The 25,492-nt window shown below is 38.5% G+C and overlaps 1 protein-coding gene across 12 annotated transcripts in view; it reads right to left on the bottom strand.

Annotated features, from left to right (window-relative positions):
- The window catches only part of Ctnna3 (catenin alpha 3), a 1,512,724-nt gene that overhangs the window by 460,423 nt on the left and 1,026,809 nt on the right, over window positions 1–25,492 (bottom strand). For all 12 annotated transcript variants that reach the window (XM_031347507.1, XM_031347506.1, XM_031347502.1 and 9 more), the window contains one exon: window positions 20,618–20,774. In XM_031347507.1, coding sequence (XP_031203367.1) covers window positions 20,618–20,774 — 157 coding nt within the window. The remainder of the gene's footprint in view (window positions 1–20,617; window positions 20,775–25,492) is intronic.

The raw sequence follows: 25,492 nt of genomic DNA, 5'->3' as shown, positions 1-25,492 counted from the left end.
AATTCTCACCAGTCAGGTCCACCTGGGGCATAGCTAGCAGAAAGGGAGCAGCATACTCTCTGTTGGCTTCCATCTTCTGGCAAATGGGTTTTCTTCCCTTCTCAAAGAGCCTTGTAGGGCCCTCAGAAGAATTCAGCTTAAATCCCTCTCTAGCTAATCCCCTGCCTGCCAGATCCACCTGAGGCATAGCCAGCAAGAGTATGCATTGTACTGTTCCCTGAGATCAATTGTCATTCACAGCACTGGCTGACTCCCCAGAGGAGTCCTGTTGGCTTCAGAAACATCCATCCAACACCAGGGATAACCAGATGCCTAAAGGAAAGAGTAAGAACACAAGAGCCAGGGCAATATAGTACTGTCAGAGCACAGCTATCCTACTATGGCAAATTTGAATATCCTAACACAGCCAAAGGACAAGAACATGACCTTAGATCCAATCTTATAAAGTTGACAGAAGCCTTTAAGAGGAAATGAATCTTTAAAGAAATACAGGAAAATACAATCAAGCAGGTGAAAGAAATGAATAAAACTGTCTAAGAACTGAAAATGGAAATAGAAGCAATAAAGAGAACACAAACTGAGGGAATCCTGGGGATGGAAAACTTAGGGAAGAAAACAAGAACTACAAATGCAATTACCAATGGAATACAAGAGATGGAAGAGAGAATCTCAGGCTTCGAAGAAACCATGGTAGAAATTGATACATTGGTCAAAGAAAATGCTGAAATTAACATGTTCATGACACAAACATCTAAGAAATCTGGGAAATCTGGGAAATGATGAAAAAAAAAACCTTAAGAATAATAGGAATAGAACAAAGGAAAGATTCCAAGCTACAAGGCCCAGAAAATATTTTCAACAAAATCAAAGATCATGGAATACACACAATACAACTCACCGACCACATGAAGCACAAGAGGAAGAAAGACCAAGGAGTGGATTCCTCAGTCCTACTTTGAAGGGGGAACAAAATAATCAAGGGAAGTAGAGGGTAGGAGGGACTTCAGAGGAAGAGAAGAGAAGGAGAAAAAAGAGGGGAAGAATCAGATATGGGAGGAAATTGAGGAGATGTACAGAGGGTCAGGAAATTGAACAAAGGTGTATAGCAATGGGGGATGGGGAACTGGGGATAGCAACCATAAAGTCCCAGATGCCAGGAGAGCAAGAGCCTCCCAGGATCCCACGGGGATGACATTAGCTGAAATACCCAACAAAGAGGAGAGAGAACCTGTAGAGATCATATTCAGTGATCAGGCCCAGCCCTTTGTTGAGGGATGGGACCACCCACCCATGTCCAAAGTTTTAACCCAGAATTGCTCCTGTCTAAAGGAAATATAGGGGCAGAGAGGAGCAAAGACTGGAGGAAAGGCCATCGAGAGACTACCCCACCTGGGGATCCATCCCATATACAGTCACCAAACCCAGACACTATTGTTCATGCCAAGAAGTGCTTGCTGACAGAAACCTAATACAGATGTTTCCTGAGAGACTCTACCAGATCCTGATCAATCCAGATGCTAATATTCGCAGCCAAATATCAGACTAACCACAAGGACCCCAATGGAGGAGTTTGGGGAAGGACTTATTTGGCATCAATAGGAGGGGAGGCCCTTGGTCCTGTGAAGGTTTGATGCCCTAATGTAGAGGAATGCTAGAACAATGAGGCAGGAGTAGGTAGGTGGGTAGGGGAGCACCCTCATAGAAGATGGGTAAGGGGGGATGTCATAGGGAGTTTGCAGAGGGAAAACCTGGAAAGAGGATAATATTTGAAATGTAAATAAATAAACTATCCAGTTTTAAAAAAATCATAAGAGAAAATGTCCCACAACCTAAAGAAAATATGCCTATACATATACAAGAAGCTTACAGAATGGGAAATAGATTGAATAAGAAAAGAAAATCCTCCAGCCACATAATAATCAAAGCACTAGAGAAAAAAGGAAGAATATTAAAAGCTACATGGGAAAAAGACCAAGTAAAATATAAAGGCGAAGCTATCAGAATTAAATCCAATTTCTAAACAGAGAATAAAAGAAAGAAAGGGCTTGGGCAGATGTCTTAAAGACTCTTAGACCACAGATACCAGCCCAGACTAGTACACCCAGCAAAACTTCCAATCACTATAGATGTGGAAAATAAGAAAATCCATGACAAAATCAAGTTTAAACAATATCCATTCACAAATCCAGCCACACAAGATACTAGAAGGAAAATTCTAACCCAAGGAGGCTAACTATATTCAAGAAAGCACAGAAAATAAATAAATCAAAACCAGCAAAGGAAGGGAAGTGCATACACACACACACACACACACACACTACCACCACCACCATCAAAATAAAAGGAATTAACAATCACTGCTCATTAATACTTCTTAATATCAACGGACTCAGTTTCCCAATAAAAGGACACAGGTCTAATAGAATGGATGTGAAAACAGGGTTCTTCATTCTACTGCATACTTCCTGTATGCACACACCTCAGCAACAAGACAGATAAATGGTTGGAAATATTTTTCCAAAAAAAAAAAAAAATGAATCAAAGAAGCAAGCTTGGGTAGCCATTCTTATATCTAATAAAAGAGTCTTTCCACCAAAACTAATAAAAAGAGATGGGAAAGTACACTTTATATTCATCAAAATAAAAAATATACCAATATCATATCTCAGTTTTGAACATCTATGCCCCAAATGCAAGGCCATCCACTTTTGTAAAATAAAACTTACTAAAGCTTAAATCACACATTTATCCACACACATTAATAGCTAGACTTCAACACTCTACTCTCACCAATGGACAGGTGACTGAGACAGAAACTAAACAGAGAAATAATGATACAAACAGAGGTTATGAATCAAATGGACCTAACAGATATCTACAGAACATTTCAATCAAACATCAAAGACTATATCTTCTCAGTATCTCGGGGAATCTTCTCCAAAATTGACCATATACTTGGTAACAAAGCAAGCGTCAGCAGATACATTAAAATTGACCACCATGGATCAAAGGCAGAATTTAACAACAACAAAAACAACAGTAAGGCTACAAACTCATGGAAACTGAACAACTCTAATAACCACTGGGCCATGGAAGAAATAAAGAAAGAAATTAAAAACTTTCTATAATCCAATGAAAATGAAGGCACAACATACTCAAACTTATGGGACTTAATGAAAGTCATGCTAAGTGGAAAGTTCATAGCATTAAGCACTTTCATAAAAGAAATTAGAGAGATCTCATGCTAGGAACTTAAAATCACACCTGAAAACTCTAGAACATAAAAATAGCAATCATACTCAAGAGGAGTAGATGACAGGAAATAATCAAACCCAGTGCTGAAATCTGTAAATTAGAAACAATGAAAATAATACAAAGAATCGGCAAAACCAAGAGCTGGTTCTTTGAGAACAAGACAGACAAACCCTTAGCCAAACTAACAAAAAGGCAGTAAACAGTATACAAATTAACAAAATCAGAAACAAAAATAATGACATAACAGCAGATACGAAGGAATTCTAAGGACTCATTATATCTTACTTCAAAAGCAGTCCCCCACTAAATCCGAAAATCTGAAAGAAATAGATGATATTCTTGAAAAATACTACTTACCAAATTTAAACCAAGACCAGGTAAACAATTTAAATAGTCCCATTACTTCTAAGGAAATGGAAGCAATCATTAAAAGCCTCCCAACATAAACAAAAAGAAAAAAGCCCAGGGTGAGATAGCTATAGTGTAGAAACCTACCAGAGCTTTAAAGAAGAGCTAGTACCAATACTCCTCAAGCTGTTCCAAATAGGCCAGAGTCACACAAAGGCTAAACATACACAAAGATTCAACAACAACAACAAAAAATTCAGACCAATTTCCTTTGATGCAAAAATGATAAACTACTCACAAGCCTAATCCAAAAACACATCAAAAATAACATCCACCAGGATCAGGAAGGCTTCAGCCTAGTGATGCAGGGATGGTTTCTTATGTGAAAGCCCATCAACATAATCTACCATATAAACAAACTGAAACTAATCAAAAAAGCCAATCTAATTAGATGCTGGAAAGGGCTTTGACAAAATCCGACAACCCTTCCTTTTAAAATTCTTGGAGAGATCAGGGACACAAGGTACATACCAAAACATAATCAAAGCAATATATGGCAAGTCAATAGCCAATATCAAATTCAATGAAGAGAAACTTAAAACCAATTCCACTAAAACCAGGGGCAAGACAAGGCTGCCCACTTTATCCATATATATTCATCATAGTACTTGAAGTTCTAGATAGAGCAATAAGACAGCTAAAGGGACACATACTGGAAAGGAAGAAGTCAAAATATCACAATAACTGGCCCCGGAATTTTTACCAGAGAACATATAGAGTTGATAAATACCTTCATCAAAGTGGCTAAATAAAAAAATTAACTTAAAGAAATCAGTAGCCCTCCCCCAACTTTATAAAAAAAAAAGCATAAATGGTCTGAGAATGAAATGAGAGAAATAGCACACTTTACAATAAGCCACAAATAATAAAACTATATTGGCGTAACTCTAACTAACCAAGTGAAAGACCTGTTTGACAGGAACTTCAAATCTGTGAAGAAAGAAATTAAGGAAGTTATCAGAAGGTGGAAGGTTCTCCAATGCTCATGGATCAGTTGGATTAACATAGTGGGAATGGCCATCTTACCAAAAGCAATCCCCATAAAAATTCCAACATAAGTTTTTACAGACCTTGAAAGAACAATTCTCAACTTCATATGGAAAAACAAAAAAACCCAGGATAGCTAAAACAATCCTTACAATAAAGAACTTCAGGAGGAATCACCATCCCCGATTTCATGCTGTACTACACATCTATAGAAATAAAAACTGCATGGTATTGGCATAAAGTTAGACAGGTTGATCGTGGAATAGAACTGAAAACCAGAAATAAACCCACACACCTATAGACACTTGATTTTTGACAAAAAATAAATAAAAAGGTAAAACCATACTATGGGGTGTGGGGAGAGCTTCTTCAACAATGGTCTAACTGGATTTCTACCTGTAGAAGAACGCAAACAGATACATATTTATCACCCTGCACAATACTCAAGTCCACCTGGATCAAAAAATCTCAACATAATATTGGACACACTGAATTTAGTAGAAGAAAATTGGGATACTGCCTTGAACACATTGACAGATGATGTTCTGAACAGAACACCAGGCACTCAAATCGACAATTAATAAATGGGACCTCACAAAACTGAAAAGCTTCTGTAAGACTAAGGACACTGCCAACAGGACAAAACAGCAGCCTACAGAGTGGGAAAAGATCTCCACTAACATCAGACAGATGATTGACTAATGTCCAAAATATGTAAAGACCTTGAGAAATTAGACACCAACAAACCAAATAACACAGTTTTAAAAATGAGGCAAAGAGCTAAACTGAGAGTTCTTAGAAAAGACATATCTAATAGTCAAGAAGCACTGAAAGAAATGTTCAAGTCCTTAGTCATCAGAAAACTGCAAGTCAAAACACCCTGAGATCCCATCTTACACCTATTGGAATGGCTAAGATCCAAAACACAATGGACAGTACATGTTCATGAGGGTGCAGAACAAGGGTAATAATCCTCTATTGCTGTTGAGAGTACAAACCACATTGTATATTAACATTTTGGAAATCAATTTGACAGTTTCTCAGAAAATTGGGAGTTCCCAGCACTTGGAAAGCAGAGGCAGGTGGATTTCTGAGTCCGAGGCCAGCCTGGTCTACAGAGTGAGTTCCAGGACAGCCAGGGCTACACAGAGAAACCCTGTCTCAACCCCCTTCCTAAAAAAAGAGAAAGAAAGAAAGAAAAAAGGAAATTGGGAGTAGTTTTACCCAAACCCAGCTATATCACTCCTTGGCATATACCTAGATAATGTTCCACCATATTTCAAGGACATTTGCACAATTATGTTCATAGCAGCTTTATTCATAATAGGCAGACTGGAAGCAACCTAGATATCCATCAACTGAAGAATGGGTAAGGAAAATGTGGTACAATTACACAATGGAATATTATTTAGCTATTAAAAGCAAAGACATCTTGAAATGTGAAGGTAAGTCTATGGAACTTGAGAATATCATCCTGAATGAGGTAACACAGACCCAGAAAGACATGTATGGGGTACACACACATATAGTTGGATATTAGCCATAAAAAGCAGTATAACATCCACAGACCCAAATAAACTGGGTAATAACAAGTGTTCAAGGGGGGATGTGTGAACCTCACACAGAAGGGGAGACAAAATGGTTCTCAGAAGTGGATGGAGAGAGAGAGAACTTGGTGGGGGAGGGTATGAGGATACGTATGGGGTAGCAATCAGGTGTGGGGAGAGCAGATAAGGGCTGAGACTGAAAATGGAAATCAGTGTGGGACATCCCTGGGACCAGCTGGAGAGGCTATGGAGAGTCTATGAGAGTGACCCTCCCTGAAATTCCTACCAGTGGGGGATATAGAGAATGAAGTGGCCACCTCTGTAGCCAGACAGGACTTACAGTGGAAGACAGGAGACAACAAACCACCCACAAAACCTTAAACCCAAAATTTGTCCTGCCTTCAAGACATGCAGAGATAAAGATTGAAACAGAGTCTGAGGGAATAGCCAACCAATGACTAGCCCAACTTAAGACCCATCCTATGGGAGAGACCTAACCCGACAGTATTAATGATTCTCTTCTATGCCTGCAAACAGGGACCTTGCATAATTGCTTCCTGAGAGGCTTCAACCAGCAGCAGATGAAAACGCATGCAGAGATTCATAGCCAAGGATCAGGTGGAGCTCGGGGAGTTTTATGGAATTAGGGGATAGAATTGAACAAGCCCGGGGAGTCAAGGACCCTACAAGAAGACGTACAGAATCAACCAACCTGGGCTTATAGGGGCTCACAGAGATTGAACCACCAACCAAACAGCATGCAGAGGCTAGACCTAGGTATCCCACACATTTGTAGTAGATGTGCTGTTTGGTTTTCATTTGAGTCTTCTAACAATTGGAGCTGGAGTTGTCTCTGATTCTGTTGCCTGGCATTGTATCCCCTTCTCCCAGCTGGACTCCCTTGTCAGGGCTTAGTGGGAGAGGATGTGTCTAGTCCTCCAATGACTTGATGCCCCAAGGTGAGGTGGTACAGAATGGGGGCTTCCCCTTCTTGAGAGGGAGAGGAGTGGTAATGGGGAGAGGGGTTTATGAGGGTGGCACTTGAGAGGAGAGAAAGGGTCTTTGATCAGTTTGCAAAGTCAATAAATAAATAATAAAAAAAGAAAATCTTGAAGAAGTAAAAACTGAAAAATGATCGACAAATGGATATAAAGTGATTGGTTATTTATAAGTTCCAGCTATTTACACATGTTAAAAACTGGTCTGGAGAAGCAAATTGTTTGCAAATGTGTATAATTATTGTAGAGGTGAAAATAAAGACTACTATTGTAGACCTGGACTGTGTTTTGCATCTTATTTTAATTATCATGTGAGTCCTTCTAATGAGCTACTACACACTAAAGTCAATAAAAGGTTGATGAGAAATTCAAAACAACTAAAAATGGTGAGGTGCAAATACTGGTTGTCCCATGAGCCCTTTGCTGATAGATGATCTTGATGGCTTTTATGACATAATCTGTTTCTACACTTCAACTGTCCTTGGAAAGCTTGATTCCCTTGTGTGTAAGTTCACTGGTCCTCATTTACCACTGAGTCTCTGGAGTGAAAGTAATATTTGTTCATTGACATAAGAAAAGATTAGCCTGTCAATTCCAAAGTGTTAATTAGATGCTTGTTTCAAGGATACTCGTTCCCACATTGCTTGCGATCAGGAGCAGCACGCACCCTGCCCATAGTCGCAAAGGAAATCATTTCCATCCCCTCTGCTCCCATGAAAAAGTTGTCAGCTCTCGCTTGGAGTTTGCATATCCTAAGGTGTGCATACTCCACTTCCGGGAAAGAGGCTGATTAATTTGATGATCTCCATTTCCTAATCCAATGAGAGAAAGTCTGTTTTGTAGATCGGCTTATCATGGGGATGGGGGGAGGCGTAATCAAAATCTAAGAGAGTAAACCGTAAAATCCTACGAAAGGTTACACAGAGGACATCAGTTATAGCTAGAGGGAGAAGCACAATAAAAATGAACATCGAATGACCTGGTACAGGAAAAAAAAATGTGTTGTTTTGTTTATTTGTTTACAGACAGAAATATCTTATTAAAGATCTGAAAATTTCAAAACAATACTTAAGAAAAAAAAATCTATTTGTTTTCCCTACCCTTTATTCACCAAACAGGAATGGGAAAAGGGTATAAAATCTCACTAAAAAAATGGTCTGCAATTATGATACTATGAGTAAGAAAAGTTTGGATTTTTTTTTTTAATTTTTAAAACTATCCTTATTTTACTTTTTGTCTTCCTAATTTATTTGCTTATTTACCTTCTTGTATGAATTTGAGACCTGGATTATGCAGTTCACGATGACTTGAACTCACTATGCAGCAAAGGATGACCTTGGATGCCTGATTTCTCCTTTCAGAGCTCCCATAGCAGTAAGGATGCAGGCCACATAGTGCTGCACAAAACAACCCCTGTAAATGTTATAACTGAGATGCATAGTCAAGCATGAGAATCTCAATTGGGCACCATTCTTTAATGAGCTTCAGGGTGAGTTCTCTGCCACCTAGCACACTTTCATCTGTGCTGCCTGTCCTTATACCTCTACATTTAGTTTCTATTCACTTGAACTTCATTATTATAAATATTTAATAAAAGATGAAATCATAACATAGTATAGAAAATAATTGTCAGCCTCAATAATGATGAGTAGTATTTTCCACTAGGTTCTATTCATATAAATCTTGTATCTTAAAGTGAGTAGCTGTGTGTCTCTGCACATCACATCAGGTGCCTGAGGAAGGCAGAGCTGTCAGATCTCCCTGGCCCTGCATGCAGCTGGTAAGAGCTGCCAAATGTGAGTGATATGAATCAAACTTAGGTCCTCTAAAAGAGCACTAATCACTAAGTACTCTTAATCCCCGCGCCTTCTCTTCAGCCCCTCACTCTAGTTTAATTCTAGTTCAGATTTATTTATCTGAATTTATTTTATAGAAACCCAGTCTGACTGGCTTCTCATGACCCTTAATCTTGCTTGTCGAGTTGACCACATCTGGAATGAACTAAATGAAAACATCTGGGAGCGTCTGTGGATGTGTTTACTGAATCAGATTATCTGAAGTGGGAGACACGCCCTAGACGCTTGGCAGCTCCTTCACCAGGGCAGACTAAAGAAAGAAAACTGAAGGATGAGGCATCACATTTCTCTTCCTTGTCATTCGTTCCTGCAAGATCATCTATTCTGCTGCTGCTGCTGCTGCTACTGCCTTTCTATGCTGATACCGCGACCAGCTTCCTTGGGTTTCCAGTGTATGGTGAAGACACGCAGCTTTCCAGAAGCTAACACTCTTGAGACAGCTGCCCTTGTAGAATGGGCAGCTACTGCATCCCTGGGTTCTCCTGTGGGAGACAACCATTTGTAGGACTACACAGACCTTACTATGAAGACATGACCCTATCTAATATATATTCATTCTACAATAGATATTCATTCCACAGTTCTCCTTTTCTGGGGTATTATGACTAAGGTAGGTCTCTCCATCGAAATATCCCAGACAGAAAGAGAAAAAAAATAAACATTTATTGAGGGCAAAAGGAGAAACTTTTAAATCATCCCATGAACCAGGTTCATGGTCAAGAGAAAATATGGCTTCTCCTTGTGTAACTTTTAATTGTCCTTAGGGCTAATAATAATAATAATAGTAATAATAATAATAATAATAATAATAATAATAATGTAAAAAGAGTAATTGGATTTGGGAGAGAGATAAGTTGGAGGGTGTTACTGAGAGAATGGGGCAAGGCAGTGATGGTGAATTAAGGTTAAAATTCATCATATCCACAAATGAAGACTCACGTCACTCTTCATCAGTGTCATTTGACTATCTCTCTCCCAGGGAAGAGACTCTTCTGTGCTTAGTGTGCCCTACACTTAGAGCCTGGTGTCTGAGATCCTCTAATGCTTGTACACTAAGGAGTGCTTTATAAAATATGCCTTTTGTAAACTAAAGACTATTTGTCTCAGCAAGTAAATCTGGGACTTCTGATTCACTCCAGTATCAATGGGTGTGTGTGGGGGGACTCTTGATCTTCATACACATATAAACATTTTAGAATATGTGCAGAATTTTTGCCACTATGCCTCAAGGATGTTTTGGGACAAAATCTCCCATATATAAAGCCATTACATATTAGCTGATCTCAGAGACTATAAAAACTGCCTTTCCAGGAACAGTGTAGCAGAGTTCTTTTTTTGTACATCTTGTATAATAATTGTCATCATCAGGAATTTTTTATTTTTGACACCTGACATGGCTCCCAAGGCAACACTTCAGTTATTTTGGTTATCTGGAATGTAGCAATGAGGTGGGTGGACAAAGCTTCTTCCCAGAGCAAGAGACTGGAGGATTCTTTCTTTGTCAACGAGCAAAATTTTCTACCAGGGTATGTTTGCAATTCCACGTGATAGAGAATAGGAGAAAAAAGAGAGAGTATGTAAGAGAAAATGTATCAAATGCAATACAAAGTATATTGTCAGTCATTAACCTGTCCCACTATGAAAAGAGCTTTCTAAATTTCATCTCAAAGGCAAATAATCAAAAGAAAGGTTGTCCAGTTATTACCTAGATAGCATTTTAACAAAGGCCTGCAAGGCTATGTCCTGGATACTATTCAAGGCAATTTAAACTCATTCATCTTAATGTAAGATCTCATAGTACAGAGAGATGTCTCTCTATTCTATTGACTATTATCTCTAGAATCTTAAAACAGCCCAAGACCTTACGGGACCTCACCAAATATCTGTTAATAAATATTAGGTAGAGAATGACATGGTTATTAACATGTTGATAGAAGGCCATTTAAAAAATAAGAAAGATATTCTTATTTCCAAAATATCATGTATATGAAAGGGAGGAGCAACACAGTCATCCATAAATATACTTCTTTCTATATGCCTCATCCTAGTCAAAAATTAAATCTACTGTCTTGATGTCAAACTTATAAGATAATGTAGTGGTAGAAACTGGTAGGAATTCTATGCCGTCTATAAGAAGACAGTTTTTTTTTTTTAATTTTATACATAATGTTAGAAAATATCTCTGGTATAACATATATTGGGTTCAAATTTATACATGCTATGGAATGATGATCTCAGGGTGAAATATGTATTACATCTTACATTTTTCTGTGGTGACAACACTAGAATCTATTCTGTCAGCAATTTAAAATCATGCAAAGCATTGCTAATAACTTTGTCATCACCATTCTATAATAAATCTCTTGATTCTTCCTATGTAATTGGGATTCTGTACCCTTAATCTACCATCCCCTCACTCTCTCCATCCTCCAGGACCCCAGAAACCACCATCATATTCTGCTTCTACAACCTGAATTCTTGGGTGAATATGCAATTTTTAGCATCATTTTTGAAATACACTGTGGACCTTTCACAACATAGACTCTTGAGTCAGTCTGTAACCAGAGGTTTAACTGGTTAAAGTTCTCCATGAACTAAGCTGGCAAGATAGTTCATCAGAGAAAGGTATGTGGGGCCAAACTTGACAACCTAAGGTTAATCCCTGGCACACATGGTAGGAAGAAAGAACCAACACTGAACATTGTAAGTTGCATTCTGGTATATAAATATTCACATACCAAATAAAGAATAACTCAATTAGAAATTCCCAAGAATCTCTCAGAGTCCTGAATCTATGTAAAATGTTATCTCACAAGCCCAGACACAGAATTATTTTGTTTGTTCAGAACTTGCATATGCACTTTCATGAGTATTGGGAGGGATGCCCCCATTCTAGCTCCTGGGGTACTTTTGCAAAAAAAATGTAGGCAAAGAGGTAAAGATACTGCCTGCTACTGCCACTTCAGTTGTAACTCAATGACTAGGAAAAATGCCCTGGACCTGACTGATTTGAGCAATTTTTTTGTGGCAAGGAGATTCTTGCCTTCTAATCGTTCACTGATCTTTCAGGATTCCCCATATAAAGTATTATATCCTGTAAGTGACACAGATTAAAGAATATACACTTTGTGATTTTTTTAAATGCCCTTAAAGTTGAGACAAGATCTAGTCACCACTAAATAAAAACAAAAGTATACAACTGATTCTCGTTTGGTCTAGTTGAGGACTTTGTTGATACAACTGCTTGTTGCACATCATATAGTTAATTGATAAGGAATGCATAGTTGATGAGACAACTTCAAGGAAATATTTTACAAAAAGGAAAAAAAATGTAGTTCAGCACAGATAGATTTTGTAAGTAGAAAGTGTGTGCATCCAGAGAACTGAGCAATGATCTGTCATGTTGTTACACAAGTCTAAAATCGAATCCTTAGTGCACTTAAGAACTGTTGATGACTGTTCCCACTCTACCTTAAAGTGACAGGAAAAATGTTCATCAGATTGATTTTGACAAAGGCAAGAAAGGACTTCCAATTGTAGCTGTCTACAGATAGCTGCATAATACCCTAACTACAATCTTGTCATATCTGTATTGTTCCTTCCAGCAAGAGCATCTTGAGGGGACTTGACTCGTAGTGCGGGGAATTGTGTGAGAACTCTAGTTCACATGCTGAGGTGCTTTTCAGTCATGAAACTACAGGCAGTAACTCAAAACATAATTACCAATAAAGGAATAATGGATGACTTTTGGAGAGCCTAGTCCATCATTTTTAAATGCATGCTTTCTCACCTTCCTTATACAATGACTTATGTAAATCTGTGCAAAAAGTCTCTGAAGAGATTATAAAGCTTGAAGAGGGAAATATAACCACATGAAAATATTAGCTCAGAAATCAGGAAGGGCAAAACTAACCATGACAACGCTGCTCCTTGAATTTAGTGCATGCCGTAGAAGATTGTTGCTGCACATTAGCTCTGGACTCTGATAAAGGAAAGTTTCTACTCTTGGTATATAGATATCTAGCATGGTGGTTTGAATAAGGATGACCCCCCCACAGATTCATATGCATTAATGTGTGGCCCATACAGAGTGGCATTATTGAGATTGTTGGAGGAAGTGTATCATTGTGGAGACAGGCTCTGTGGTCTCATGTGCCCAAGCTAGGTCTAGGGTAGCAGTCTCCTTCTGCTGCATATAGATCAAGATGTAGAACTCTCATCCTTTCCCAGGACTGTGTCTGCCTGTGCAATGCCATGCTTTGTGCCATAGTGATAATAGTCTAAACCACTGAAACTATAAGCCAGCCCTAGTTAAATGCTTTTGATACTAAGGGTTGCCATGGTTATGGTGTCTCTACTCAGGAAAAAAAAAAAAAACAAAAAACCCCAAACCAAACAAATCTAAGACATCTGCGTTATTGAGCCTGAGCCAGGGTTCCTTCAGCAATATGGCCCTCACCTACTGATTACCAATATAAGTGTCAGTCATGTTCTTTAGTTTTTTAGATATATTAGTTGAAAAAAGCAAGGTACAACTATTATATGAGACGTTTGATATTATGTGCTACATTGGTTTGTTTCTCTTTCTAAAAACCCTATTTAGCAGGACATCACATTGCTTTGGCTTCTAGACTTGCTACTCTAAAATTGATATATTATAAAATGCTATTATTTTAAAAATTTGGGTAGCAGTTTATTTTCTTTCAAAAGTTCAAGGATCTCATGGCTATGATCGTTACTCTCTTCAGCACAATATTTCCTGTATTTTCTTCAGGCTTGGTTAATTGGATAAACTATTTAAGCTGTTTATATTATGGAAAGCATTCCTTTGTAATTCAACCACAGAGTATAGTTTTATTGGGTATATCATTCTATACTAGACTAGACATCATGGTCTATTAGGATGTTGAATGCATTGCTCAAAGCTCTTCTGGCTTTAAATTTTTGCATTGAGAAATCAGAAGAGGGAAACAACCAACAGTCCCACGTAGTTATGATGACTATAAAATACAAGACCAACATGAAATTACAACCCACATACCTTAGCTGTAACCAAGCACTCTCTAGTTGGTCTAAAAGCCATTGAACAAGAGGAAAGTTCTTCCTGGTACTAGCCAACTAGCTAACTACACAAGCTAATGAAGTCATGGATTTTGGATGAGTCCCTCCTACAATCACCTGTTCCCTAACCAGCCAAATCCTCAAACTAAATTCTAAATAGATGTCCTCACATCTGCAGGTAAATGAGTCTCCACACCTCATCAAGGAAACTTCTCTTTTCAACAGACAGAGACCATTACAAAAATCACAACCAAACAAGATGCAGAGTTATGAAACCAAGTCCCAAGGATACATCTACAGAACAACTCTTGTACCTAAATCTCAGGGAGATTTTAAGAAGACTGAAGAGAAAGATTCTTATATACAGAAACTCAGAGAGGTTTCTATGAGGTTGCATCACCAAATCAAATCAGGTATATATCCATAAATTATCAAGAATATGGCTGCCTAAGCCTAAAATATGAGCTGAACACAGAGAGTAAAAGTAAACATGCCAAGGTAGATAATGGACAGCCCATGAGGCCTTGATCCTATACAAAGAACTATGGGACTCCTAAAATTGCAAAACTACTCTTCCCCAGAGAACGGTACGCCAATTGGTTATTCAGTAATCAACTGGTCAACCCTGAAAATGTGTACAAGTAACATTATACAGACTGAGCAGCTGGAGTTTACATATTGAAGAATACATATCTTTATAGTATAACAATTAATGAAAAAAGAGGGCATGGATTTGAAAGAAAGCAAGGAGTAATATAGGTAAGGACTTAGAAGGAATAAATGGAAAAAATATATAAAGTAAAAGAAAACATTTAAATAGCTCAAGGCTCTAAATATTCAGGTAGATCCCATACATCTCTTAAACCATCTGACTCATGTCCCTCAATCTAAATATGTCCTTTCCTGGGCTTTCTTTATTGGTGTGTTTCCTGCCTTTCAAGATTCATTTTAATAATTTACTTAAGCAGCTTCCATGAAACAGTTCCCCCAGTGCCCTGACATTGTAGTAGCATTAATTATACAGGCTTTTGTTTCAGTGATTATGATACTTTTGAAAGAAGATCTGTAGATTAGATTGTGAGTTTCCTGAAATAATAGTTTTATGGTTTCCTTTCCTCTTTCATTCCAAAGAAGACTGCCTTATTATACACAGTAAATCTCAACTCTTTTTAATCAACATTTATTTCTATCTTGTTTTGTTCATATATGCATAAATGAAAAATATACATAATATATTTGATCATATTCACTTTCTATTCCCAACTCTTCTTAATCACAATCCCTTCATTACCCAGGCAACTTCGTGTCCTCAATTTTTAAAAACCCATCAGGTCAAATTCATATGGCCCAAATGGTCTTGGATGTGTGGCCATCGACCTAAAGTGTAATTTTCCTACTGGGGGATACACCTTAAGGATTCTTCTCTCTCTCCCTCTTTCTCCCTCCCTCCACCCCCTCTCTCTTTCTCCCTCTCTCTCCTCCCCTCCCTTCCTCCTTCCCTCTTTCCCTCCTCCCTCTCAATTGTCAATAGCTCCTTAGCTAGAGTTAGAAATGTGTGACCTCCAATAAATGCTGGAACTTCTGTCTTGATGTTACACAGACCTTGTGGATGCTGTCAAACCCTCTGTAAGTTAACATGTGCAGATGCCCTGCAGTGTCAGGAAAGTACTGCTAGCTTTCTGGTTCTTACAGTCTTTCTGCCTATTTTTGACAATGTTTTCTGAGTCTTGGATGAGGAGTAATGGGATATAGATATCCCATTTAAGGTTTTTTACATTAAGAATACACACACACATGTATATACACACACACACACACACACACACACGTGTATGTGTGTGCACAATACAGTTTGAAAAACAATGCCTCCCTAAGGCTCATAGGGACTGATATTACTGAGAGTGGGATTGAAGTCTCAGTAGCTCTAGTCAGACCCAGTGTGGCACTCTCTTCCTGTGGTCTGCCAATGTGCATTTAGAACTTTCAGCTACCTCTCCAGCACCATGTCTGCATGAATCCTGCCATGCTTCCAATGAATATAGCCTCTGAACTAAAAGCCAGCCCCAATTAAAACCTTTCCTCTATAAGAGTTTTCATGGCCATGGTGCCTCTTCACAGTAATATAAACAAATGTATATGATCTTATCTTAATTTTATTTTTTAATTAATCATTCTATTCATTTACATCTCAAGTGATATCCCACTTTCTGGTCACCCCTTTATGAACCCCCATACCCTGATGCCTACTATTATGCCCTGAGTCCGTGGCAAACCAAGACGAGCGCAAGGGTTGCAAAGTCTGCTGCAACTTGCAAAAGAGTCTTTTTATTATTTCGAGACTTGAGTTGGATCACGAGCCCCGCCACCTACGATGTAGGCGCTGGTATGTAATGATGAGTTCAGAAAACTTTGGGTTTATACACAGTGTAGTTAGGAATTCTTTGAATGCTTAGGGTGAAGGGGAGTGAGAACAGTGTAGGTTGTAACTCAAACATGATATTATTTGGTGGGACGGAACTGAAGCTGGAAGGGGGATTAGAGAGTGTCTTTTGTGGGGTTATCAGGAACTAATTTTATGGCTGGCCATAACTGCCTGTGACCTCTGATTACCTTTTTTTTTCTATGATTTAAATATGAGGCCCTAATCTTCTTTGAGTTTGTTATTTCTTTAAGGTCCCAAGGACAGGCATCTAGAGAGTCACACCATTTATCAGAGAGAGAGAGCGAGCTAGTTTTTGGCTAGGCAGAGGTGAGGAGGCTGTCTCAAGCTAGCATTTGGCTCCTCGGGATGTTTGCATTAAAGGGGGGTTTTATGGGTAGTGCCATTCTAATGCCAGACTGGGTTCTCTCTGAGCGTCCAGGGAGGGGGATGGAACCCTGCAGGGGGGCGCAGCACAGAAACCAAGTGCCTGCATATTGTACTTGCCACAGGTGGGAGGTAAAATGTGAGCTTCTGCAGGAAGAAAGGAAGAGGCAAACTGTCAAACCATCTGTATACAACACTGGAGTCTCTTTGGTAAGGCTTTAACTACAGAGAGTTAGCATCGGTAATCCGGGGGCTACAACACATACCTCACAAAAACCACATTCATATTTAGTTGTGTTTGACATGCAACCAATTCAACATTTTGATTTAGAAGCATAAGGTGATTATTTGGCATTAACTTATGAAAAAAAAACCACGGGAAATCCATTTATTTTCATTTCCTTTGTCAGACGATTTAGATTGCAACTTTGTGGAAGCCAAAGATCATGCCGATAATGATACCATAAACAAAAAGGGCAGCTTTAGAGCATTTTTTGATGACAGTATCAAGTTATCTTTGTGTCGCAGTGTCAGGGTCAGCGGGTCTCGTGATGATTAATGAGAAACGTTACTTTTCATGGTACGAAGACTTTTTTCAAACCATTAATTCCAGAACTTAACACATTTAACAAAAGGACAAGACACAGACACCGAATAATTAATGTTGACACAGAATTTTAAAAGAAAATAAATCCTACTATTTACTTAGTAAATGCATAGTTAGAGCCTTCAAGGACACATAAGGGATGGAGAGCTGAACTGAAGTTTTAATACTAAGTATGAGAAAAATTGCACTTATTTAAGACTATATGTAGTTAAGGAGATCTTCATATGGCATCCAATATGATGCCAATTATTTAGAATGCATTTTGTAATAAGTTACAGCCATGTTTAATCCATAAATAGGGCCTGCTTAAGAAGACTGTAAACTCCTCTCATCTGGTTCCCCAATTCCCCTTGTGAACTCTCTCCCAAACATCCACAATGTCTCAGCTTCATCTACACCAACCTTCCACAACTTTTATATTTCAAGCTGTTTCCCCTATGTGGGTAGAAATTTTAGATGACAGGGCAGTCTTGTAACAAAAAGTTTCCCCAATGTGTCTCCTCCCATCCTTTGTGTATAACTAGCACAGACCCTGCTTACTGGAGGACTTTAGGAAATTTCTCTTAAAATTGAGAAGCCTGGCTTGTACTGGGTGATCCATGGTTTATGTGTCTGGAGGTTATTTGTTATTTGTTCTACTTGATAGGTAGAGTCTGAATACAAACATATATATCTTTTGAGACAGCTTTCTCTGTGTATCCCTGGCTGGCTGTCCTGGATGTCAGTCTGTAGACCAGGCTGGCCTTGAACTCAGAGATCTGCCTGCCTCTGCCTCTCACATGCTGGGATTAAAAGTATGTCTCACCAATGCCCAGCACAAACACATATCTTAAAAAAGCCTTAGGGAAGTTCTTTTACTGTTCAACATATCAATAAATCCTAAGAATTCTATCCTGAACAGACCCTGGAAGCTACATTCAATGAAGCATTGTGAATCAAATCTGGTCAACTAAAAGTACATATCCATCTATCACTTAGCCGGACATCTTCTATCTCTGACTTCTAGCTTGGTGCTACAATTCTATATTCAACCAGCTATATGCTTTTTCAACAATTTGACCTGGGATATCAAAAGAGAAGGTATCCTACCATCTATAGAAAAATGCATTGACAAAGTTGGATGCAAAAGAACCATTAGAGTCAGGGTAAAATCAAAATAATGACCATAGCATGACATGTCTGTAGAAACTCCACAGTGTTTTGAGGAAACCTTTTTTATCTGTGAACCACTTTCTCTCTTCCTCTTTTTTCTTTGTCTTCTTTACTAATAAAATCCTCATTTTGTTTGTATGACAAGTGACTGGACACAATGGTTGAATTCTGAGGAAGACTAAGCCCAGAGACTTTTGCTAGACTCTGTGTATGGCTACTGATTAGAACTTTTATACATTTCTTATCAACTCAGATCCATGGTAGCACATTAATGGCTTAAAACCTATTCATGTAAGAGCATTTCAGCTATAAAAATCAACAAATGCTATCATCATGTGCTGGGTATAAGTCATATATTAGTTATGTCACCATTCAAAACTAACCAGGGGAATTTCATTCCTTTTTTGTTGATTAGGAAAAGGCAAGGGACTAAGCAATCAAGTTCTGTTCTGTAATGATTATGATAGATGATGGATAGATAGATAGATAGATAGATAGATAGATGATACATACATAATAGATAGATGATAGATACATACATACATGAAAGATAGATAGATAGATTGATTGATAGATAGAGATAGATAGAGAGATAGATAGATTTAAAATATAATTATCATAATAAAACTATTGAACAGACAAGATCCATCAAAGGGTTAGTTGCATCAGCCAGATCAGGGCTATTAATCTTTTCTCAAATACATTTTTTATATTGTCGAGTTTTTAATTAAATAGAAATCAAGTTAATTTGAACATTCTTATCATTAGTGCAACATTAAAATACATTGTATTTCTGGCATTATTGCTCAGTATGACTCAGAAGGCAGATGTGCATGTGAAAGTTACAAATTAATCAGAGTAGGCTATATTCCATCAGAAAACCTTAATGAACTGAAAGTAGCTATTCATGAGAAAGTGGGTTTGATTACAAAGACATGGAACCACATTCTAAAATAGTCCTTTCATGAAAATGAGATATAAAAACATATCATTTACTTTAAATACTTTGTTACTTGGTTAAGGTAAGAAAAGTGATGAAAATGGTATAGCTATTTTCTCTGATAATAAGTTAATCAAAATCCAAGCCATGTTTCCAAGGACAGTTTTTGTGAATCTCTATCCATTCTATTGGGATTCCATTCTAGCCTGCACAAAAGAATTCTCTGGGCTTCACATGTGGTCTGAAACCCATCTTCTGCTGACATAGCTAAATATTTACACTGTTTATTAGATTCCTTAGATAAGGAATATCAAATAATCATATTGGAAGCCAAATTGCTACATTACATTTAACTATCTACCTACCTATCTATCTATCTATCTATCTATCTATCTATCTATCTATCTATCTACCTATCTATCTATCTGTGTGTATGTGTATTTTCCTGAGTGAAGATAAAATTTGTTGAAAATCATGTATAAGAAAATCAAGAATATTAAACATATTGAAACATGTGGACTTATTAAAGGCACAAAAAGCCTAACCCTTCCAGCTTGTTCCTCCCACTGTGCTTTGATAATGCATAGGAATATCTTCTAAAGACACAAAGACAGTTGAGAACTGAAAGATCCTTCCAGGAGTGAGACTCATCCCACCAGATGGACCACCAATGACATTCATGCCAGTAATGCATTTCACCACCCCACCTCCAGATACTCAAATATAAATGGCCCTTTATAGTGTACAAATCAATTATAGGAACTCTTAACCTACTTCATAAAGTAGCTGGTAAGATGGCACAGTACATGAAGGCACCTCCCACCAAGCCTGAAGTTTGGTTCTCAGAACTCATATGGTACAGGGATTTGAGGAAAAGTTATCTTCTACTCATGTACCATGGCACATGCAGGAACACATGAACACACACGCATGCAGATTATCATAAAGGGAACACTGACAATAGTATGTGTATGTATGAAAAGACACAAAAAAACATTACCAGATACAGCCAGGAAGTCGTCAATGCTGATGATGTCATCCACGGCTTCAGTGAGGACATGGATGTAATGTTCCCATGTGCGCTTATACATTTCCATGGTGTTTTTGACCACTTGACTCTTGGGTCTTGATGCCAAAGCAAGTGCAGCATTTATGATCTATAAAGATATAGATGGTGCATATGTAGTTACTTCCACTGAAAACAAAAGTCGGTGTGCAGACAGCAGGTACTCTTTTTCTTCTTCTCTGTTTAGGACTAAATTAGAATATTCTACCAACCAAGTAAATGACATAGGTCATTACATCTAATTTCTTCTTTGTTTTTGGCAATATAGTTTCATTAATACTTATTAATAATTTAAGTATTTTTAAAACTAACTACTGCATGACAGTGTCAGAAGGTTGCAGGATATAAAAATATGATGGATGTCAGAATTCAAGGAGCTTGGATAGTGCTCAACGTGAAAGATCGCATACAATTACTTTGTGATTTAGAGTTGAATACTATCAGTAAAAAAATGCAGAAGGGAGGGTGCTTAAAAAAATAGAGAGGTTATCTTCAGTATAAGTGCTAAGAAAAATCTTTGGGAAGTAGGACATTTATTTATTTGTGTGCATGCCACTCTGCCCTGGCATTCACAGAGGCACAAGAGGATAAAAGGTGCCCTGGAACTGGAGACACAGGCTGTTGTAAGTGAACTTCTTAACTACCTAGCATTCTCTCTAGCCCTATAGTTTGACATTTTTTGTTTGGGAACTTGGATTCACACAGAATAATTAGCTTCTGCTTGTAAAAATCATTAAAATAAGAAATTTGAGTTATTTGAGAGTAAATACTTCACTGTGAATGTTCACTTACACATCCAATCATTTCCTATCTCAAATAAAAATCTTTACGAGTCAAGTACTACCATAGGTTTTAGACTATGACATAGAAGACAATGTCAGAAAACGTTACAACTTCTATGGAGGTAATATTCCACCCAAGGTAGGCAGACAAATGGGTCAGATCAGTCAAATATCTGTGAGACATTTAGGGAAACTAAGAAAAAAAAATAAGGTAAAACAGTATGGTGGTTGGCAATGGATGGATGGTGTGTTAAAATTTGACAACAAATTTGTATTGAAGTAGATATTTATTTAAATAACACCATCAGCAGTTGGTGGTATAAAAGACAAGGAAAAAAATCTTTTCAACGATAAATGAACGTTCTTTGAGTACAGTAAGCCATTTTATTCAGAGCCTGAGTATGTAGAGGGTGGGGCAGGGACATCTGGCTTGTACTACAGGACTATGCCTGTCTGGAATGCATCCCAAAGGCATGCAAGTGTGTGAGCAACCTGTTCTGTACTGTGCTACCGACAAGTAAAGAGCTCCACACATTGAGCAGGTTATAGGAGTGAGAAAGAGCATGAGCCGCAGTGGCGCAGGTCACAAAGAGGGTTTCCTAAGACGTTTAACTATTTAAAGAAAGAAGGGTAGGTCAAAGATTCCTGTCAGGAACACTAGGCAGTCAGTCAATGGAAAGCCCACTGAAAATAGTCTATAACAGCATCAAAAATAAATCCACATAAAGATAGATAATAAGATTTCATAAAGAAAGACATTTCATGAGATGTCACGGGAACATATGAGAAATAAGTTCAGTGGCGATTTTTACGGAACAACACGGTGGTCATCTCTATGTCATAGAAGGTGAGGCGTTTTGGTTTTCTTTTGCTTCAGTGGTATTAGCAAGATTTCCAGAGTTTCTGTGGTGAATAAATATCAGCTGTGTTGTCAGAATAAATGAAGTTCTCCTTGAAAGAAAGACGATGAATAGAGGTTTTCCATGAGGACTTTGAAGACTGGCAATAAGACCTTGACTGGGGACATATCAGATGCTAAACAGCAACCAGGGTTCTGAGGGTCAGAGTTGAACAGATTTAGCCACTGACCGTTATTACAGAGTTGACATTCATGACATTGTCTCTTCATAGAAAAACAAACACACTGTGGATTCAACGATTTCAACTAGAATTTCTTCTAGGAGTTATTTCTGTCTTAGCTCGTTCATATACTGAAGCAAATTGTGGCTGCATAGCCTCAATCTATCAGATTCTGCACCTGATACATCGCAGCGCAGGAAAGGTGCCATCCCTATTTCCTTCCTAACACACCTATAATCTCACTGGGAAATAAGCTTGATCTCGGCAAACGCAACCAGACAGACAAAGCTCTGACTTCTGCTTGTGTAAGAATCGAAAGATGCCTAAGCCACTGCCCTCTGGCTTCTGGTTCAGTTGATTTGTGGAGAGGCTTCAAAACTTGCATATCTAAGCAATTCTCAGTTGATCGTGATGCTGATCAGTCATGGGTTTACAAAATAGGATTTTCCTCGGGCCTCACATATCTTGGTGTTGAAACAATATGGAATTTGGAATTACCTGTGCCTTTCTCAGCAGCAACAACTTGAGAATCTCTCTCCCTGCACCCAGGAAACCCAGTCTTCAGGATTACAGAGCACAATGACACTGTTTTTTGTCATCCTTATCCATCTGCATTTTAGAGACATCCTTATTATGGTGTTTTTCCCCCCTGCTTCTTTTAAAACACACGGAAACAAAAGCCAGCACTGGCCAGTTCTCGGTCACTATTTAGATGCCTCTATCACTACAATGCTGGATCCTTGGTCACATCACTTTACAGGTCGGGAGACCAAGGGAAAGAAAGGTCTCATACTGGTTATTTAGCTGAGAAACTGTCCTCAGGACACAAACTCAGCATCCTCCATGACAGATCTAGATGTCCTACCTGGCAATATGTCAGTCCTTCAAACTCCTTCACGTCGTTTCCCATCCTGTTTCTTGTCATCAAAAGCCAACTTGACAAGTACAAACTATATTTTGAATTGCACCTCAGGGAAAGGATCACGTCCTTTCACTACTTAAAACTGCGTTGCTGTGAAGTATTATCTCAACTCTTTGTTCTTTAAAAACTCAGCAAAAGCCTATGTGACAGCTGTGTATATTTAACTGCTCCGCCTCTACCCGGAATCATATCGCCATTGCTCATGATATTTGGGAGGAGGTCATATTAGGTTCTTGCTCTCCAGTGCTGATGACCACTCTTGAAATGTGTTATAGCAAGAACCTTTCTGAAGCTCCCTGTAGTGCTAGAAAAAAAAAATGATAGAACGGAACTATAGCATACAACACTTAAAAATATAAGGATCAATACCAGCGCCTGACGATAAGTGGGATGATGTAGGAAATATCCCGGAAGTGCCTCTGCATGGGAAGCATGCTCTGTTTCATGAGGAAAGGTGTCTCAAAAAAATGTAATATGCAAAGTAGATAGCAATTATTAGGGTAAGGGGTGGCGTTTTGTTTGTTTGTTTGTTTTAAAGAAATAGTGACAGCAAGATAGAGCCTAAAACCCATCTCTTGGAGAATGTTCAGCAGACGCAACAGGGGTATAGGGTTGAAATTGAAAACAGAAATAATGATGCTTAAGGAAAGAAGTGACCTTGGGAAACAAAGAAGTGTGAAGGTTAGGCAAAGGGGAAATAGAAAGGGTGACTTAAGGGAAGAAATCTCTCTTGGGGGGAAGAGGTAGAAAACCAAGATGTTAAAGGGTCACGTGATAAAGATCTTCTCAAAAGTTCAGGGTAAACAAGAGAGGTAGGAACAAGAAGATGCTTAGGTGGAGCCACGGAACACCTATGTTGTTAGCGAACCTGCCCAATGTGATCATTAGTGTACAGGTCAACCCGAGACACCACAGAATCACCCAAGATCAGAGTGATTGGCTTGCGGCTATCTTGGGAGAGAGTACCACAAATTTAGTTAATTGATATAGGAAGTCAAGCCTACTGAGGGCAGAAACAATCTTTGGGCACGGATTCTCAGCCGTGTCAGAGGAAAGGAAGGTAGCCGAACATAATGCAGACCAGCACGCATCTCTTTTTCTCTGCTCTTGGCTCTGGATAGAGTGTGACTCTTTGCTTCCGGCGAATGTGAGTACACTGCTATGATGAACTGTTAACCTGGAATTGTAGGCAGGATAAACCCTTTCCTCTGGCAAGGTGCTTTGTATCATGGTATTTTATGACAGCATCCGAGATGCCACAAGAACACTTAGCATGCACAAAGGCGTGGTCTCTATTGCCAGCTTACATATACCAGTCATGGTGACTCACGAGGTGGAGGCAAAGGGATCAAGATCTCATGGCCATCCTCTGCTACATAATGAGCTGGAGGACAGGTTGTCGGAACGAATGAGCAGAAACGCTTTTAGATGTTTGGATTCACCAGCTATAATGGCTGCATTAAAAAGTGTCCTTTCCACTCAGTAAGCTAACGCCTACACCTTGCTAAAATTCTTTCAATAGAATATTACAGGTAGAAGGCTAAATTCACTTGCTTAAAAAGATTATGTCGGCATTCTTTTCTTTTATTCCTTTGCCTGTGAAGGAAAAGCCACATTAAATTTTAAGGAAATGTGCTGTAACTTTGGATATAACTCCGGCGAGGTGCCCCTTGACTTCAGTTGTAGAGTTTTATTAACCTATTAACTTACAATATACCTTTGTGTACACTGCCAATGTTGCTGTCTCCAGTGTTTCCTTGTTCCCACAATTGGACAACTGTGTGCACACATGTCTGTGCTGAAGTGATGTTGTCCTAGCCAGCCATGCCTTGAAACCACTGTGCAGAAGCTGCAGTGATGATCTGGAGCCATGAATGTATGACAGGTGATATTTTGTGAGAACATTTTCATTTCAACTGCTGATCCAATTTATCTGATTCAACGCCGTACTCTGAGAGAAAGCTTTATCCTGCTTGACTCTGCTGATATTCAGCTTAAATCTAAAAGCAGAAACATTTTGGAAGA

This window comes from Mastomys coucha, unplaced genomic scaffold (assembly GCF_008632895.1).
Source record: "Mastomys coucha isolate ucsf_1 unplaced genomic scaffold, UCSF_Mcou_1 pScaffold3, whole genome shotgun sequence".
NCBI lineage: Eukaryota > Metazoa > Chordata > Mammalia > Rodentia > Muridae > Mastomys > Mastomys coucha.
The sequence above is the reverse complement of the archived record's forward strand: the minus strand, read 5'-3'. Positions and strand labels throughout refer to the sequence as shown.